The 18162-nt window shown below is 46.8% G+C and overlaps 2 protein-coding genes across 4 annotated transcripts in view; one reads left to right on the forward strand and one right to left on the reverse strand.

Moving 5' to 3' along the window:
• Positions 1-10685, reverse strand: part of ENOPH1 (enolase-phosphatase 1) — a 33699-nt gene extending 23014 nt beyond the window's left edge. The window contains exon 1 of one of the 2 annotated variants that reach the window (XM_044224318.1): positions 10407-10685. In XM_044224318.1, the coding sequence (XP_044080253.1) occupies positions 10407-10490 (84 nt within the window). In that variant the 5' untranslated portion in view covers positions 10491-10685. The remainder of the gene's footprint in view (positions 1-10406) is intronic. The other variant, XM_044224319.1, reaches the window with a different exon arrangement.
• A 983-nt stretch (positions 10686-11668) lies between these two features.
• On the forward strand, positions 11669-16879 carry LOC122889287 (heterogeneous nuclear ribonucleoprotein D-like). 2 transcript variants are annotated; one of them, XR_006380867.1, is made up of 9 exons: positions 11669-12128; positions 12842-13010; positions 13092-13253; positions 13721-13852; positions 14191-14305; positions 14810-14980; positions 15371-15463; positions 15838-15942; positions 16615-16879. XR_006380867.1 is itself a non-coding variant. In XM_044224316.1 (8 exons), the coding sequence occupies exons 1-7, from the start codon at positions 11686-11688 to the stop codon at positions 15439-15441; spliced, it is 1263 nt and encodes a 420-aa protein (XP_044080251.1). In that variant the 5' UTR covers positions 11670-11685; the 3' UTR covers positions 15442-15463; positions 16615-16879. The 2 variants fall into 2 exon arrangements, 1 of the variants encoding a protein (XP_044080251.1); XM_044224316.1 differs by lacking the exon at positions 15838-15942 and having other exon boundaries at positions 11670-12128.
• The last annotated feature ends 1283 nt before the right edge of the window (positions 16880-18162 follow it).

An 18162-nucleotide genomic window follows, 5' to 3' on the forward strand; every position in this document is an offset into this window, starting at 1 on the left:
GGGTGGCTCAGTGGGTTAAGCCTCTGCCTTCGGCTCAGGTCATGATCTCAGGGTCCTGGGATCGAGTCCCGCATCGGGCTCTCTGTTCAGCGGGGAGCCTGCTTCCTCCTCTCTCTCTGCCTGCCTCTCTGCCTACTTGTGATCTCTCTGTCAAATAAATAAATAAATAAATAAATAAGTAAGATGTGGTATATATACACAATGGAACACTATGCAGCCATCAACCTGCCCCCCTGCCGAAATCTTGCTATTTGCAGCAACGTGAATGGAACTAGAGGGTATTATGTTAAGCAAAATAAGTCAGTCAGAGAAAGACATTATCAAATGATCTCTCTGATATGAGGAATTTGAGAAGAAGGATGGGGGGTTGTGGGGGGAAGGGAGGGAAAAATAAAACAAGATGGGCTCAGGAGGGAGATAAACCATAAGAGACCTTAATCTCAGGAAACAAACTGAGGGTTGCTGGGGGGAGGCAGGTAGGGAGAGAGTGGCTGGGTTATGGACATTGGGGAAGGTATGTGCTACGGTGAGTGCTGTGAAGTGTGTAAACCTGGCGATTCACAGACCTGTACCTCTGAAACAAATAATACATTATATGTTAATAAAATAAACAAAATAAACAGAAATTAAAATCTGTATCATTTTGATTTTCAATTAAATGGGTATCTGCTACTTCAAATAAATATTATTTACAAGATCAAGAATTCATCTGTTTAACTCATGAAAGAAATTGAAGAAAACACAAAAAGATGGAAGACCATTCCATGCTCTTGGATCGGAAGAATAAACATTGTTAAAATGTCTATACTGCCTAGAGCAATCTATACTTTTAATGCCATTCCGATCAAAATTCCACTAGCATTCTTCAAAGAGCTGGAGCAAACAATCCTAAAATTTGTATGGAATCAGAAGAGACCCCAAATCGCTAAGGAAATGTTGAAAAACAAAAATAAAGCTGGCGGCATCACCTTACCTGATTTCAAGCTTTATTACAAAGCTGTGATCACCAAGACAGCATGGTATTGGCATAAAAACAGACACATAGACCAGTGGAACAGAGTAGAGAGCCCTGATATGGACCCTCAACTCTATGGTCAATTAATCTTTGACAAAACAGGAAAAAATATATAGTGGAAAAAAGACAGTCTCTTCAATAAATGGTGCTGGGAAAACTGGACAGCTATATGTAGAAGAATGAAACTCGACCATTCTCTTACACCGTACACAAAGATCAACTCAAAATGGATAAAAGACCTCAACGTGAGACAGGAATCCATCAGAATCTTAGAGGAGAACATAGGCAGTAATCTCTTTGATATCAGCCACAGCAACTTCTTTCAAGATACGTCGCCAAAGGCAAAGGAAACAAAAGCGAAAATAAACTTCTGGGACTTCATCAAAATCAAAAGCTTCTGCACAGCAAAGGAAACAGTCAAAAAAACAAAGAGGCAACCCACGGAATGGGAGAAGATATTTGCAAATGACAGTACAGACAAAAGGTTGATATCCAGGATCTATAATGAACTCCTCAAACTCAACCCACACGAAACAGACAAACACATCAAAAAATGGGCAGAAGATATGAACAGACACTTCTCCAATGAAGACATACAAATGGCTATCAGACACATGAAAAAATGCTCATCATCATTAGCCCTCAGGGAGATTCAAATTAAAACCACATTGAGATATCACCTTACACCAGTTAGAATGGCCAAAATTAACAAAACAGGAAACAACATGTGTTGGAGAGGATGTGGAGAAAGGGGAACCCTCTTACACTGTTGGTGGGAATGCAAGTTGGTGCAGCCTCTTTGGAGAACAGTGTGGAGATTCCTCAAGAAATTAAAAATAGAGCTTCCCTATGACCCTGCAATTGCACTCCTGGGTATTTACCCCAAAGATACAGATGTCGTGAAAAGAAGGGCCATCTGTACCCCAATGTTTATAGCAGCAATGGCCACAGTCGCCAAACTATGGAAAGAACCAAGATGCCCTTCAATGGATGAATGGATAAGGAAGATGTGGTCCATATACACTATGGAGTATGATGCCTCCATCAGAAAGGATGAATACCCAACTTTTGTAGCAACATGGACGGGACTGGAAGAGATGATGCTGAGTGAAATAAGTCAAGCAGAGAGAGTCAATTATCATATGGTTTCACTTATTTGTGGAGCATAACAAATAGCATGGAGGACAAGGGGCGTTACGGAGGAGTAGGGAATTTGGGTAAATTGGAAGGGGAGGTGAACCATGAGAGACTATGGACTCTGAAAAACAGTCTGAGGGGTTTGAAGTGGCGGGGTGGGGGTGGGAGGTTGGGGTACCAGGTGGTGGGTATTATAGAGGGCACGGCTTGTATGGAGCACTGGATGTGGTGAAAAAATAATGAATACTGTTTTTCTGAAAATAAATAAATTGGAAAAAAAAAGAAAAGCTAGATTAGAACCTAAAGAAAACTTGACATGCCATGCTTTAAGGCAAACTGACTTAACACTGTGGAGGTTAAAATTCTTTACATGTTAACATATAAATAAAATAAGATTTGAACAAAAAAAAAGAATTCATCTGTTTAATTCATATTTTCTAACTTAGAAAGTTTAGTTTGAGATCTTTTCTTCCCTTCAGTCTAAATCAAAACCTTGCCAAATATCTCATTCTCTAAAAGGCCAGCCCCTAAATGCTGCCTTTACCAACCTCCATACCAACACAATCTTAAAAAAAAAAATCTGCCACATCTTAAGATTGCATCCAACACCGTTAATGATAAATTTCAAAACAAAAGTGGAACCATTATAAATTCTAATTCCTATGTAGCCTAGAACTATAAAGGGATCTGCTAGAAATACCTGTACTCGTCAAGTATGGTAAAGGGGAAAATTTCCCCACTCTCAGATATCCATATCCTAAACCCCAAAACCTGTGAATGTTACTTTATATGGCAAAGGTACTGTAGGCATGATTAAATTAAGGATCAAGATAGGAAGATTATCCTTGGATTATGTGGTTGCGTCTGATACAATCACAAGGTCCTTAAAGGTCAAAAGAAGTAGGAAACTCAGAGAGTGATCTGAAGATGCTATGCAGCTGGCTCTGAAGACAGAGCAAAGGCCCATGAACCGGGAAAGGTGGGCAGCCTCTAGAAAGTAGGAAAGGCAGGGCAATTTTTCTGCAACCCTGTCAACACCCTGATTTTAACTCCGTGAGATCCATTTCAGAGCAGTCCCTCCAGAAGTGTGTAACATGATAAATTTGTATTGTCTTAAACCACTAAGTTTGTGGTAATTTTGTTGCAGCAACCACAAGACACAACACAACAGGTTTAGTAAAGCGCGATTCACTGCCCATCTGCCAGGAGACCATTCCAAAGGCTTATCACACAGGTGCCAATTATACACACACACTCAATTAAATACACATTTAAACCAACTATCTAGGTGGTCCTGTAAGTACACGTAACTCCTCGCTAATGTTCTATTTGTCCTTTAAGAACGACGGTGTAGGGCACGTGGGTGGCTCAGTGGCTTAAGCCTCTGCCTTTGGCTCAGGTCATGATCGCAAGGTCCTGGGATGGAGGTCCCCATCGGGCTCTCTGCTCAGCAGGGAGCCTGCTTCACAGCCCCCCCCTTGTGATCTGTCTGTCAAATAAATAAATAAATAAATAAGAACGAATGTGCTTTCACTTTACACTTGAGTTCTGGCCAGTGATTTGCTGAAGTTGGGAAACGGCCACTGGCGTAATGCTCTGTTGTCTATCCACCAGGCTTACGCATCACGCTGTTCTCTCGTAAGGGCCTTCCTGACCCCTAACAGTTCACTTAACCTCTGAGAGGCTGGGGCTCTGTTAACGCAGACAGACCTCCTTAGTGCATCTAGACGCTCTTGCTCCGTCCACTTTATCGTGCCAGATGAGCTCTGACAGACGAGCCGCGCTCAGAGGCCCACACACAGGTGTAACTTCCCATCTGCAAGAAGACTGAGCACTTCGAGTGTGGAACATGGAGCTTCACTGGGCACCTGTGACAAATTCCACATCCCGTCCCACGCCAGGCCTTCTGACTCAAAAACTTCGTTTTAGCAAGAACCCGAGATGATCTATATACACATTCAAGTCTGAGCAGCACAGACACAAAGAACCTTTGGCTAGGGGACCCACCATGCCCCACTTAATATATTTTAGGGGCAAAAATCCCAATCAGATCCCTATTTTCAGTTAATGGGATCTTCTCAATTATTACCAAGATTATTACCAAGTATTCCTAAGGCATAAATGGGAAACATGTCTCCCGCCCACCTCCTCTAACAAGATTTACTGGGATGGTAGATGAAATATTGATGCAAACATATTCATTCATTTTACAAAGTTTTTTTTAAGGGCTAAGCACCCGTTAAATGTCCTCAGCAGCCTTATGAGGTAGATATCCCCGCACTACAGCTGAGGAAATGTGTACCTTATTCAGAGACACTAACTAACTTGCCATAAAACACAGCGGAGCCAGAATGCTCATCCTGCCTGTGCGGCATCCAAGCCCACGGGGTGACGACTCTACACTACCCATCCTCGTTACCTGCGGATTCCGTACTTGCAAATTCTCCTACTCAAATTTATTTGTAACCCCAAAATCAATATATGCCACACTTTCCTGATCGTTTAAAAATAAGGACATGTGCATGGTGGCAAACATCTGCAAACACTTCCCTGTTCCCATTCCCAGCACAACATGACCATGTGCCTTATTTTCCCTCTCGTGGTTTAACCAAGCAGCCTCTTCAGAGTCTATTTAGTGCCATATTTTTTGCATTTTGTGCCTCTGTTGATGATTTTGCAGTTCAAAAGGGCCCCCAAGTAAGATGCTGAAGCTCTGCCTAGTGTTCCTGGCACAAGAAACAGTGATGGGCTGGAGAAAATACGTGTGTTTACACAGGCCTCATTAAAGCCGGAGTCCCAGTACCGTGGCTAAGAGGTCAGTGTTAATCAATCAATAACAGACATTAAATAAGGGAAAGAGGAACACATACAAGACAAGGTTACATACTGGTCAGTTCACAGAAATGTTGTGACCAGAGGCTCACAGGAACTTAGCCCTGTATTTTCTTTAGTGGCAATGAATCATTACTTGCTAACACAGGGTTCTCAGTGACGGTGGAATGGAACAACCTCCATGTTGTTGCATGTACATTACATGTACGTGTCAACACATGACAGGAAAGCCACAAAATTAAAGAGTATTTTCAGAAGAAAGAGGACAATAGCTGAAGGTTCCTGACAAGGTAACTGCAGAGACCGGTGACGGTGTTATTACAAAGGCTAACAGACTAAAAACACCGGAATAATACAATGTACAAAATCAGAAAATGAAAACTACAACACCACACACAAAATTCAAGTGGTGGCCCCACGGGGGCATGCAAGAGGATTCAATGGGTAAGAGAAGAGAGTATAAAACATTTGTTCGCTTTTATTATTTTAATTTCTTCTGCAAATTCTAACAAAAATAATAATAGCATGTATACACAACTTAAAATTTTTTTAAAGACTTTATGTATTTACTTGACAGAGACAGAGTGACAGCAAGAGAGGAAATACAAGCAGACGGAGTGGGAGAGGGAGAAGTAGGCTTCCCGCTGAGCAGGAACCCAGATGCCGGCTGATGCCAGGAGTCTGGATCATGACCTGAGTGGAAGGCACACTTAATGACTGAGCCACACAGATGCCCCATAAATTCTTATTTTAAAAAGATTTATGGGGTGCCTGGGTGGCTCAGTGGGTTAAAGCCTCTGCCTTCGGCTCCAGTCATGATCCCTGGGTCCTGGGATGGAGCCCCGCATCGGGCTCTCTGCTCGGCAGGGAGCCTGCTTCCTCCTCTCTCTGCCTGCTTCTCTGCCTACTTGTGATCTCTGTCTGTCAAATAAATAAATAAAATCTTTAATTAAAAAAAAGATTTATTTATTTACAAGAGAAAGAGAGAGAGAGGAGGGGATGAGAGAGAGAGAGAGTGGAGGGGCAGAGGGAGGGAATCCCAAGCCAGCTTCCTCCTGAGCTCAGAGCCTTACATGGGGATTGATCCCACAACCCTGAGATCATGACCTGAGTCAAAATCAAGAGTCTCGGGCGCCTGGGTGGCTCAGTGGGTTAAAGCCTCTGCCTTCAGCTCAGGTCTGATCCCAGAGTCCTGGGATCGAGCCCCACATCAGGCTCTCTGCTCAGCAGGGAGCCTGCTTCCTCCTCTCTCTCTCTGTCTGCCTCTCTGCCTACTTGTGATCTCTGTCTGTCAAATAAATAAATAAAATCTTTAAAAAAAAAAAAATCAAGAGTCTCATTGAAGTGACTGAACCACCCAGGCGGCCTCAAAATTTACAAATTCTACTGGCAGTGCCTGCTGCAATTCTGCTGATGGTGTACCCGACCAAAACATGCCGGGAGACCAGCGCCGTAAAGGATCCGACTTCGTGCCTGAAGAGAAAATCAACACCAGAGGCATGCGTCCTGCAGTGCGGGGCAGGGCTGGAGGCTGAGGATTCAGATGCAGGGGGAACATCTAAGGAAAGCTGGACTGCTCTGCTCCCAACAGCTGTGATGGCCTCACACAGGTCCTCCCCCCCCAGGCATCCATTCATGAGAAATTAATTAGCTGGTTGCAACATTCACTGCACCATCCTGCTAGGAGTGCCTCCTGTTTCAGAAACTTGGTAATTCTATGACTCAAAGAAAATAAGATATAACAGCTGGTAAAAAAAACCACTGTTTTTTTCTGGTCTGACACGGAAGGGCTGAGGCATGCCCCGCCAGAGCTGCAGGCCAACCGGAGAACACCACTTCCCACACGGTCCCACGACACATCCCAGACTGTTCACGTTGTAGAGTTAAGGCGCATCAGACACACATCTAACTTTAAGTGCTCGGACCAAAAAAAAAGAGGAAAGGAAAAAAATAACCATAGTCAGTGCTGGCACTACGTGTGTTATCCCACTCAATGGGCGTTCTGTTACCCAGTGGAACAGTCTCTGTTCTCCAGCGTCTCTTACTGTGTGAGCGGCTCAGGATGAGGCTAATGCCTGACACGACTTATTTTTCATCTATATCACCAAATCCCAAACCAGCTACTTCCTCTGATGCTCCAGGGAAGAAGCAGGGATCATGTCTCCACCCTAAAGGAAAAATGAATGCACGACTTACTGAAAAACAGAAATCAGTCTCCAAAGAGGAATGACTTCCTAAGGGTCTTTCAAGGACAATTTTTGACAATACTCAATTTTCGCAGTATATGCTGACTACAGAACCAAATCTCCAAATAAAGACCCAACTATGGTTATTGTGGTTCAAGGGTTCACTCCTAAACCTATCCCCAAGAGGTGGTATAAACTGAAATTTGTTAGCACATACTTTGAAGGTACTTCGTGTTGATTCAAGTGCTCTCCTATCAACTCTCTGATTTAACACACACAGAAGCCAAGCAAAGACAGGGAACAAGCACTGTGGTTCCCACCTTAGAGGTCAAGTGTAATAATATAAAGAAGGGAAGTTTTGGAACCAGGGAATTTGGGTTCAATCCAGACATACCATTCAATTTTTAAGAATCTTAGTTTCCTATGAGTAAAATGTGGACAGTGCACACACCTCACAGAGGCTTTGAGGAGGAGTCAAGCATACAATTGGCACGTGTGTGGTACTCGATGTCTGTTTCCATGAGAAGCAGAGCTATATGTTCCACATACCTAATGTAGCTAATAAAGTCCAAAGTAGAACAAACATGTCCAATTTCCACCTCCAAGCTCAGAGATGCAAGAAGGGTATGATTTAGCATCTCTTTTAAAAGGTTTAAAAGATCAGTCCTTGACATACTCTGCTACAAAGTGTTTTGTTAAAGTAAAATTTGTGAAATGTCACTCTCTTGAAGACTCATTAAGCACGTATGTGAGTGTCTGTGTATGATATAAAGGCTCTGAGAACCGTGTAATAAAGAAACCAGGTAAATATTTTCCAAAAGTGCATTTAATAATGGAATCCTTTTTGCAGAATTACTATAAATATCCACCAGACTTAACGTTCTTCTGAATATACTTTTGGAAATACTAATTTTGATATACTAATGTGTACCAAATAAATTACAGCTTATTAGATTATAACAGACTGAAAAGTAATGTGAATAAAGTAACAATGAAATACAGGACAAAGCACAAGAAAATATCCTTTAAACAAAGTCCCTGAAATGAGCACTGGGTGTTATAGGCAACTGATGAATCACTAAACTCTATCCTGAAAGTAATCATACACTAACTTGAATTTAAATTTAAAAAAATAATACATTTTAAAAAATAAACAATCCCCTCCGCCCCGAAATCATTTTTTCCAGCCTGTCTTGACTCTACCCAGTGTCAAACTTAAGAAAAAAAAAAAAAGTCTATTTAGGCCATGAAGGCATTTTAACTTTCAGAGAGATGTCAAAATAAGTCTACCATAAACAAAGATTTCAAGAAGTAGCTCATGTCATCTGGCAAAAGACAGGATTGGGTGGCGAGTGGGGAGTGGAGAGGTGGTGGGTATGGCACCCATGTTTTTGTTGTTGTTGTTTTAAAGATTTTATTAATTTATTTGACAGACAGAGATCACAAGTAGGCAGAGAGGCAGGCAGAGAGAGAGAGGGAAGCAGGCTCCCTGCTGAGCAGAGTCCGATGTGGGGCTCGATCCCACAACCGGGGTTCATGACCTGAGCCAAAGGCAGAGGCTTCAACCCGTTGAGCCACCCAGGCGCCCTCACCCATGTTTTGTTACAGAACTGATTTGCAGGGCACCTGGGAGGCTCAGTGGGTTAAGCTTCTGCCTTCCGCTCAGGTCATGATCCCAGGGTCCTGGGATCAAGCCCCGAATTGTGCTCTCTGCTCCGCAAGGAGCCTGCTTCCTCTCTGCCTGCCTCTCTGCCTACTTGGGATCTCTGTCTGTCAAATAAATAAATAAAATCTTCAAAAAGAACACACTGATTTTCATGAGATATCCTAGTCCCTAACCAACTTTTCAGGAACGGTACATAATCTTATGTTGCATCACTCTCTCTCCTGTCATTATCCCTGGTAGAGTTCGTAAGGTGTGAACTATAACCCACAAAGATGAGGAATCCTTTTTTCCTGAAAACTCTGAGAAAGCGGTTATTTTGTTAGTTGTGAAGGAAAAAACAGCCAACTCTATTACCAACATGTGGTCAATTCTGAATATTTCTGCAGGTCTCTGGTGTAATTAAAAACTAGAAAAAAAGGTCAACCTAGGGACGCCTGGGTGGCTCAGCGGGTTAAGCCTCTGCCTTGGCCTCAGGTCATGACTCAGAGTACCGGGCTTCCTGCTGAGCTTCCCTGCTTCCCCCTCGCTGCTTCTGCCTCTGTGCCTACTTGTGATTTCTCTCTCTGTGTCAAATAAATAAATAAAATCTTAAAAAAAAAAAAAAGAAAAAAAGGTCAAACTAGATTTCTTAAGATCTTGTGCTAAGACGGTATTGTAATTCTCCTAAAAAACTCTTAAGTGGTTATTACACCGGAGTCCTATAAGTGTGCACTGACTTTACATAACAATTCACATCAAGAAAATCACTCTTCAGTTAACTTTAGAAATAAAACTTTAAGGAAATTAAAAACTCGGACTGCTCAGTTTGCTCGAAGATGGGTTTTTCCTACGTTGCAGACAGTTAGGTTACTGCACGCAAACCCTCCTAGTGAAGGCTTCCATCTTCAACCTCCAGAAGCCGGATGAAGCGTAGACTAGGCCCAAGGAACCCTTTTAAAATCACAGGAGCATTGAACATTCACCGACAAGTACACCCAGGGCGCTTCGAGGCCCCGCTGTAACGCAGCGCCAAGCTCACGAACGAGCAGCAGACAACTGTCTGGTCAGCGGCGGCTGCCAGGATGCGGGCTTCGGGCCAGAAGGAGGGTCAAGCGTCCACGGCTTCCAGGGACACCGCACGGAGCGCAGCAGGCTGGCGCGGCCGGCGACCCGGGAAGCGCGGCTCGGCCGCGAACAGCAGCGGCGCGAGGAACCACCACGCCCCAGACGCCGGCGCGGCCTGAGAAGCCGTCGGGACGGCCCGGCCCACGTTCTGCGGGACTGAAGCCCCCAGGACCGCTCGGTCGCGGCGCCCGCCCGGCCAGGCCCAACCCGGGGCCCCCCGCGTCCCCCTCCGCACGCGCGCGGGTCCGCCTCCGCCCCTCCCCACCCCCCGCACGAAGCCGGGGCAGGGGCGCGAGAGGACGCCCCGGGGGCGGCGAGGGAGCGTCCCCGCACCCCGCCGCCGCCCTCCTGCCGCCCGCGCCGCGGGGCCCAGCCGCGCCTCCCGCCTCCGGCCCGAGTCTGCGAGACTCAGACGCGCCTTCGCAGGCCCCCGGGGGACCGCGGCCGCGCTCCCTTCCGCCCTCACCTTCACGAAAGCAATCGGGGTCGTGGTACCTTCGACGTCCAACAGGATCACGCTGACCTCGGCGGGCACGGGCAGCACCACCATCTCCCCCGCGCACGCGCCCACCCGCCTCGGCCCGCCGCAAGGGAGCGCGGAGGGCGGCGCCGACTGCGTCCCCGGCGGCGTCCCGGGCTTCCCACGGCCCCGCGAGAGCGTCCACCCGCAGCCGCGTGCGGCCGAGGCCGAGGAACACGGCCGTCCCCGCGCCCCGGCGGTGGCAGAGCCCGCAGCCCAGGCGCCCGCACCGCCCAGCTGCCGAGGCCGAGGCCGAAACCACGTGGGCCGGGAGGGGGCGGTCCTGGCGGAGGGCAGGGGGCGGTCCTGACGGAGAGCAGGGGGCGGGGCGGGGGCGTCGACGCCGATTGGCCACCGGGGAGCCCGAACGCGATCCGTCAACATGGGCCTCGCGTGGGCGGGAACAAAGAAGCGAGCGCGGGAGTCTGGCGCGCGGCTGCGCGCGCGCTCGCCGCAGACTGGTAGAGCGAGCGGGAGCGGCCCGGGGCACGTGCAGACGGGAGCCCCGCGAGTGGCGCGCCGGGGATGTGAGTGCCCCTTGCCCTCTACGGCAGCTGGCCCCCTCCCCGCCCACTGCCTCCGCTGTCGCAGCTTCACAGTAGCCCGGGCGGGCTCGCGCCCCTCCCCCCGGCGGCGCCCGCAGCAGAGGCCGTGCGGGGACCGGCCCGCCGGACTGCGTCGGCCCCGGCTCCGGCTCCGGCCGCTCGGAGGGGGCCCCGCCGCGCCTCCCCGGCCCGCGCGCCTGCGGCCGTAGCGGAAGAGGCCGCCGCGCCCCGGTCCGGAGGGGCCCCGCGCGCCCGCCCGCTGCCGGGCCGGTTCCAGCCGGCTCGAGGACAAAACACGCGTGCGCGCGGCGGGGCCGGCGGGCGGGCGGGTGGGGGGGCGCGCTCGCGGGCTCGGCCGCCGGCGCCGGGCGCAGTCCGCCTTTTTCCGGGAGCTTCCCGGCCGCGGTGCTAACCGACAGCGGCGGCCGCCCCGCAGCAGTCCGCACGCGGGCGCCGAGGGCCCTGGAAAAAGGCGGGGCGGACGGCTGTTCGCGGCAGCGGCCGGAGCGGACGCCGCAGACAAAGGCTGCCCGGACCAGCGGGACTGCGGCCCTGCGACGGCGCCGCTCGGACTCTCGGCCCAGGACTCGTCGCCCGCCGCCGTTCCTCTTCCGACGCTTCTCTCGTCTTAAGCCCGCGTGCCCTCACCCACGACCTCGCTCCTCAGCGGGAGGGCCGCGATGGAGGTCCCGCCCCGGCTCTCCCATGTGCCGCCGCCATTGTTCCCCTCCGCTCCCGCTACTTTAGCCTCCCGCAGCCTTTCCCATTGGCGGCCGCGGGCGCCGCGGCAGCTCGCCCCGCTCCTCCCTTCGCTCGCTCCCAGCTCCGCCCGGCAGGGGGCGCGCCGGGCCCAGCGCCACGTCACCGCGCAGCAGCCCTCGCGATTGGCGGGCGGGGCGGCTATAAAGGGAGGGCGCAGGCGGCGCCCGGATCTCTTCCGCCGCCATTTTAAATCCAGCTCCATACAACGCTCCGCCGCCGCTGCCGCCGCGACCCGGACTGCGCGCCAGCACCCCCCGGCCGACAGCTCCGCCGCCATGGAGGACATGAACGAGTACAGCAACATAGAGGAGTTCGCAGAGGGATCCAAGATCAACGCGAGCAAGAACCAGCAGGATGACGGGTACCACACGCTTCTCCTCTCGGCCCCCTCCCCCAGCGCGCCGCACGCGCCCTCCGTCCCTCGAGAGCCGCGCGCGGCCCCGGCTCCTGCCCCGAGTCGATTCCCCGCGTGCCCGCCGGGCCCCGGTGGCCTGAAGGGAAGAGGAAAGTAGGAGACGGAGGGGGTGACTCGAGAGGCCCGCGGAAGGTGGGGGAAGGGCGGGGGAGTTGGAGGCGGAGGGCGGCGGCGGCGGCGTCTGTGTCCCGAGTGCGCAGGCGCCGCGTGGGGCCCGAGGGGGAGGGGCGGCCCGGCCGCGCCGCTCGCTGCAGCTGCCGCCGCCTTCTCATTGTGTCTGCCGGGGCCCCCGCGCGCTGCCCGTGGGGAGGGTTTGTGGGTGTGCGGCGGGTACGCGGCCCCGCGGAGCGCGGTGCGGGTTCGTCGGGTCGGAACGGTGCCTGGACAGCCGTGGGAGGGGCCGGGCCGCGGGCTGAGGGACCGGTCAGAGGCCGCTGGGAACGCGAGCGGCGCGGAGCAGTGCGCCTCGTTTGAATTTCGTGTCCGGCAGCCGATGACCAGCCGCGGTGTCTGCACCGCGGTGGGGCTCGCGGGTCTGGGGGCTGCAGGCGCGGGCTGAGTTGTTGAGAACACGGTGAAACGACCCCCGCTCTGTCGTGCGAACGGAAGCGCCCTCGGGGCGCTGCTGATCTTTTTTCTTTTAATCACTTCGTTCCCAGTAAAATGTTCATTGGAGGCTTGAGCTGGGATACAAGCAAGAAGGATCTGACTGAGTATTTGTCCCGGTTTGGGGAAGTGGTGGACTGTACGATTAAGACCGACCCGGTGACCGGAAGATCGAGAGGATTCGGATTCGTGCTCTTCAAAGACGCTGCTAGTGTCGACAAGGTAGGAGCGGTGCCCTGCGCCGTCCTGCAGGTCGGCGGGCGTTCGGCTGTGCGCTGTGCATTGAACACGCTTGTCTTCTAGGTGTTGGAACTGAAAGAACACAAACTGGATGGCAAATTGATAGACCCCAAAAGGGCCAAAGCTTTAAAAGGGAAAGAACCGCCCAAAAAGGTGTTTGTGGGTGGATTGAGCCCAGATACTTCGGAAGAACAAATTAAAGAATATTTTGGAGCCTTTGGAGAGGTGCGCTGTGTGGTTATGTCTGTGTGTTTTCTACTCGGTGTGTTCATGTACCGTGAATCCCCAGCTTGTCACGGAACAGATCGATTAGTCGGGTCGGGGAGAGGGGAACTTCACTGCTCGGGTCCCCTCGGGTCACTGTACCTTAATCGCTGTTTTTTTCTGTGCTGGGATGGAAACCAGCATCTTAATTTATTTTGGTCAAAACACAGGTGCTTTGGGGTGGTCAGTGTTTGGACTTATCAAGCAATGGCATCTGTTGGGTACAAAATGATGCTGAGTAAGTTTTGCTCCCCTCTGAACGCTTCACAGATGAATTTTTGTGGTGCGATGTTGATCATAAAATACGAGTTTCTATACAGAAGTATTCTGACCAGAGTAACTTGCAGTATGCTCTGTTGAAGCTTGAAGATCTTGGGCGTTAGCTTTTATCATTGGTGGATGATCTGGAGTGTGCTTCTGGGTTTCAGATTGAAAATATTGAACTTCCCATGGATACAAAAACAAATGAAAGAAGAGGATTTTGTTTTATCACATATACAGATGAAGAGCCAGTAAAGAAATTATTAGAAAGCAGATATCATCAAATCGGTTCTGGGAAGGTAAAACCATTTTGCTTCTATTAAATGAAGTTTTTGGTTTTGGGGGCTTGTTTTTGTTTTTCTTTTAAGATTTTGTTTATTTATTAGATCACAAGTAGGCAGAAGGGGAGGGGGAAGCAGGCTCCCTGAATGTGGGGCTCAATCCCAGGATCCTGAGATCATGACCTGAGCCCCGAAGGCAGAGGAGGCAGAGGCTTAACCCACTGAGCCACTCAGGCACCTGAAATGAAAATTGTGAAGGTGGTTTTTTGTTTTGTTTAGTGAGATTTCTTAATTTGTTTTGAGAATAATGAAATGGCTTGACATTACAGTAAAAGAAATTTCTCATGTGTTTACAGTGTGAAATCAAAGTTGCACAACCCAAAGAGGTATACAGGCAGCAACAGCAGCAACAAAAAGGAGGAAGAGGTGCTGCAGCTGGTGGACGAGGTGGCACTAGGGGTCGTGGACGAGGTGAGGCTTTATTCTTTGAAAATGACTCCATGGTTTAAGCTGTAAACTGCTCACTAGAAATAAGCCCAGGAGAAAATAAAGCAGATTTTCAGCATAAAATGCTCAAGTTAATGAGTGGGTATTTGTTAGTTCACTGGTTTCGCGTCTTCCGATAATGGCCACTTTTAATGGGAAAGTAATAGCAGTTTAATGTAGTTAGGATTACGTGATAACACCATGGCATGCTAGGTTTTGGGGGCGGGAGACCTTGTTTTAAAACCAAACAGCCTACCTGTCTTCACCTTTGTTCTGATTTTTCGGTTACATTGAGGAAGCTTGGTAATTGGTGCAGTTGGACTTTCTGTCCCCTTTTATGACAACTGGAGTAATTTTCTCAGTCAGATAATTATATAGATGTCCGTTCACCTGTTTCAGATTTTCAGCGTGAGGGACAGGAATACAACATTTTGTGGTAGGATTGGGGGTCAGAAGTTGTTATCTAACAATCATTGTGCATTGTTTCAGGTCAGGGCCAAAACTGGAACCAAGGATTTAATAACTATTATGATCAAGGATATGGAAATTACAATAGTGCCTATGGTGGTGATCAAAACTATAGTGGCTATGGCGGCTATGATTATACTGGGTATAACTATGGGAACTATGGATATGGACAGGGATATGCAGACTACAGTGGTAAGAATATTTAACTTAATTTCATAAACCAGTGGTATTAAAATTCCATGTTACAGTACAGTCCTGTTCTGAAATTGTTTGTGTGTGGGTTTTCCATTCTTGAAGTGTTTGGAGTTAAGTTTTTAGGCATTTGATAGTCATCGGGTTATTATATTAATGTAAAAACTTTGGTTATAAATGTTGTAGAATATGTGATATATGACTAGTTTATAATGGCTATTTAAGATACCTGGTATTTTAACATTTGGCATGCAGAGTTGTACATGTCTCTAAAGTATTTATTTATTTATTTTCATTTAGCTATGATTTTTTTTTCTCTAAAGTATTTATAACGAAACCATTTTGTAGAAAACTGTATCTTAATAGAATTTTTCTGTGTTTTCAAAATAGGCCAGCAGAGCACTTACGGCAAGGCATCTCGAGGGGGTGGCAATCACCAAAACAATTACCAGCCATACTAAAGGAGGACATTGGAGAAAACAGGTGTGTGTAAGAGTACAAGAAACCAGTGGAAATGTCTAATTTAATTTAAAGATCAATAGACAAATGAAAAATAAGTAAAAACAAAATATTATGTAGTCTGTTTTTACTAAATTGTTAACTTTTTTAATTGCTTTATGAGCCCGTTTTGCCTAAAGTGTCTATAGATCTTTAACTTTAAAGTCTTATCTCACTTTCTTTAGTATTACAGAAAAACTTAAGAGTTTTTCTGTTTGCTTTGTGTACCAGGTGGTCTAGAGGAATAATTAAACTTTTTTAGAACTATTAACAGGTAAAGTACTGAAATGGGTACAACTTAAGGAAAACAAGAATGTTGTCTTCTAACTCTGACATTATACCTTGTTTGTACCCGCCAGCGGGAACTTCATTGCAGGCCGTGTGTCACCCTGACCACGTCTATCTCTGGGGGTCGCACGTTGCGGGCAGAGCGCAAGGCATACACCAGAAAACGCTGTCCTGTGGTATGGTCTCTTCCAACTTCATGTACCAGCGTAAAGATTAAAGTGGAAAACTTCAGACTTTGGCTTCTTTTTTAATCTTTTTGAAGATTAAGTGTCTAAACTTAACTTAAATGGTTTTTTACAGGAGTTAAAGTACATAAATGCCTTTTTACAGCTTAATCATTTTGGTCTTCTGTTTAGTGTTGTATTTCAATTGTGGAGCCTCATTTTAAGTGTTCATTCTTTAAGATTTAATGCTTGCTTTTTCTTTTTATAGCTAATAGTGAAATCTACAAACCAAAACAAGAACTTTAAAATCTGGGATATAAATTAAAGATCATATGCACAAAGCAATTTGTTTTCTTAAAATATAAAAGCTTATTAGAAATTCACTTTTGTAAGAGGGATTTTTGGCTTACTAGAGATCCTTCTAGTAGACCTTAATCTAGCACAGTTTAACCTGTGAAATGGGAAGATTGCATTCCCCAATTCCTTAACTAAGTTAACTATCATTTGGGAACTCCAGGGTGAATTTATTAATGACCCAAATTACATTTTGCAAGTGAGTATGCATGTGATCTTTAATTATTGAAGAAAAGAATAAATTGAGGACTTAAAACAATTCATGAAAGTGGACCTTTGAAGGCTTTCAGAGTTGCACAAATCTAATTGCTATTTTGTTTTTGTTTTTAGGAGGAAATTGCTAAAGTTAACCCATCTTGCAGGACGACATTGAAGATTGGTCTTCTGTTGATCTAAGATGATTATTTTGTAAAAGACTTTCTAGTGTACAAGACACAACTGTGTCCAACTGTATATAGCCGCCAATTAGTTTTCTTTGTTTTTACTTTGTCTTTTGCTATCTGTGTTATGACTCGATGTGGATTTGTGTTTATACAAATTTTATTTGTATGATTTCATGTTAAACCTCAAATAAATGCTTCCTTATGTGATTGTTTTTCTGCGTCAGGTACTAAATAGCTCTGTAAAAGTGTAATTTAAAATAAGCAATAATTAAGGCACAGTTTATTTTGTAGGGAGTATTGGTCCATAGGGAGAAACTGTGGTCCTTTATGAATAGCCAGCTACAGTGTCCCCCTGTTACCCATTTTTGTTAGATGTATACTATCCCTAAGGCTTCATTTCCCTGCTAAAAGAGATTTCTACCACACCTTTAATGTTCTTTGTGTATCTGGAAGCCTTGTCATAGGGTTGTCAGTAGTGGAGGTTTTCTAGCAGACCATGAATCTTTCTGGACTGTGTCTTGGTAAAGTGCACCTTTTTGGCACAAAGCATGTTGGTAGCTCCTTTCCTGAATAGAAAAGATGGTGCTTTGTTCTGTCTCTGGGAAGCCATTAGAGATCTGCTAAATCAGGATCAGTGTGGTCTGTTAGAGCTTCAGCTAATCATAATACCCTGACTTTGTTTTCTCGATTAAAATGTCCATATGTACCCAGGCAAAAGGCCCTGTTAAACTGTATGTAGAAGCTACAGTTTTAAGAGTATCAAAAACAAATTTTAACAAGCATTTTGGCAGATAGGTGGTTAAAATTTGAGCAAATGTGAGATTGAGGTATTTTAAGTAGTAGTGGCTGAGGAAATACAGTTGTATTCTGGTATTGTCAAAGCAAGCACCAAACTGAACAAAATGTTTCTCTATTGGGGCATTTTTAGGAAGCTATATTGGGTGTTAACTGTTAATGTGGTGTGAGTTCTTAGAAAAAGTCATGGTAGTAGATTTCATCATTTTTAATGCGTTAGTGCATGAGCCGAGTAGTTAAGCATACCCAAATTCAGAAATAGGAAGGAGTAATAGGAGAAAGTACACTTTAAGTTTTATGTATGTCAATGCAAATCTAAGTGACTGAGTCATTAAGACATCTTCCTGGTGCATCAAAAAGCAGTTTTAGCCCTAGATTTGGGATAATTTCCTGGTAAACCCAAGTTTTGAATTTTAACATTCAGTGTAGTTGGATTTAAGGTTTTTAACTTTTGTTTTCTGTGGTTCCACATTAAGCTCTAGGATTGGCATACATACTCAAATGCGTAGTAGTTGACCTCACCTTCAACCAGATGTTAATTTTTTATGCTGATGAACCTGCTTTTTGTTTCATTTGGTGCCTGCAACTTTTCTCTGTTCAATGATGTTTGTACTTGCTGGCTATCAAGTTACAATGCACTTGGCCTCCTTTCGCATCCTGTTTTTGCTATTTGACCCTAGGCCAAGTACCAATGTTGGTT

Source organism: Neovison vison, chromosome 11, assembly GCF_020171115.1.
Source record: "Neovison vison isolate M4711 chromosome 11, ASM_NN_V1, whole genome shotgun sequence".
Classification (NCBI taxonomy): Eukaryota; Metazoa; Chordata; class Mammalia; order Carnivora; family Mustelidae; genus Neogale; species Neogale vison.

Coding starts and splice junctions, on each gene's coding strand:
- LOC122889287 (XM_044224316.1), top strand. CDS start 11,686: ATGGAGGTCCCGCCCCGGCTCTCCCATGTGCCGCCGCCATTGTTCCCC. Junction 13,011..13,091: donor ACGCTGCTAGTGTCGACAAG/GTAGGAGCGGTG, acceptor CTTGTCTTCTAG/GTGTTGGAACTGAAAGAACA. Junction 14,306..14,809: donor CACTAGGGGTCGTGGACGAG/GTGAGGCTTTAT, acceptor GCATTGTTTCAG/GTCAGGGCCAAAACTGGAAC.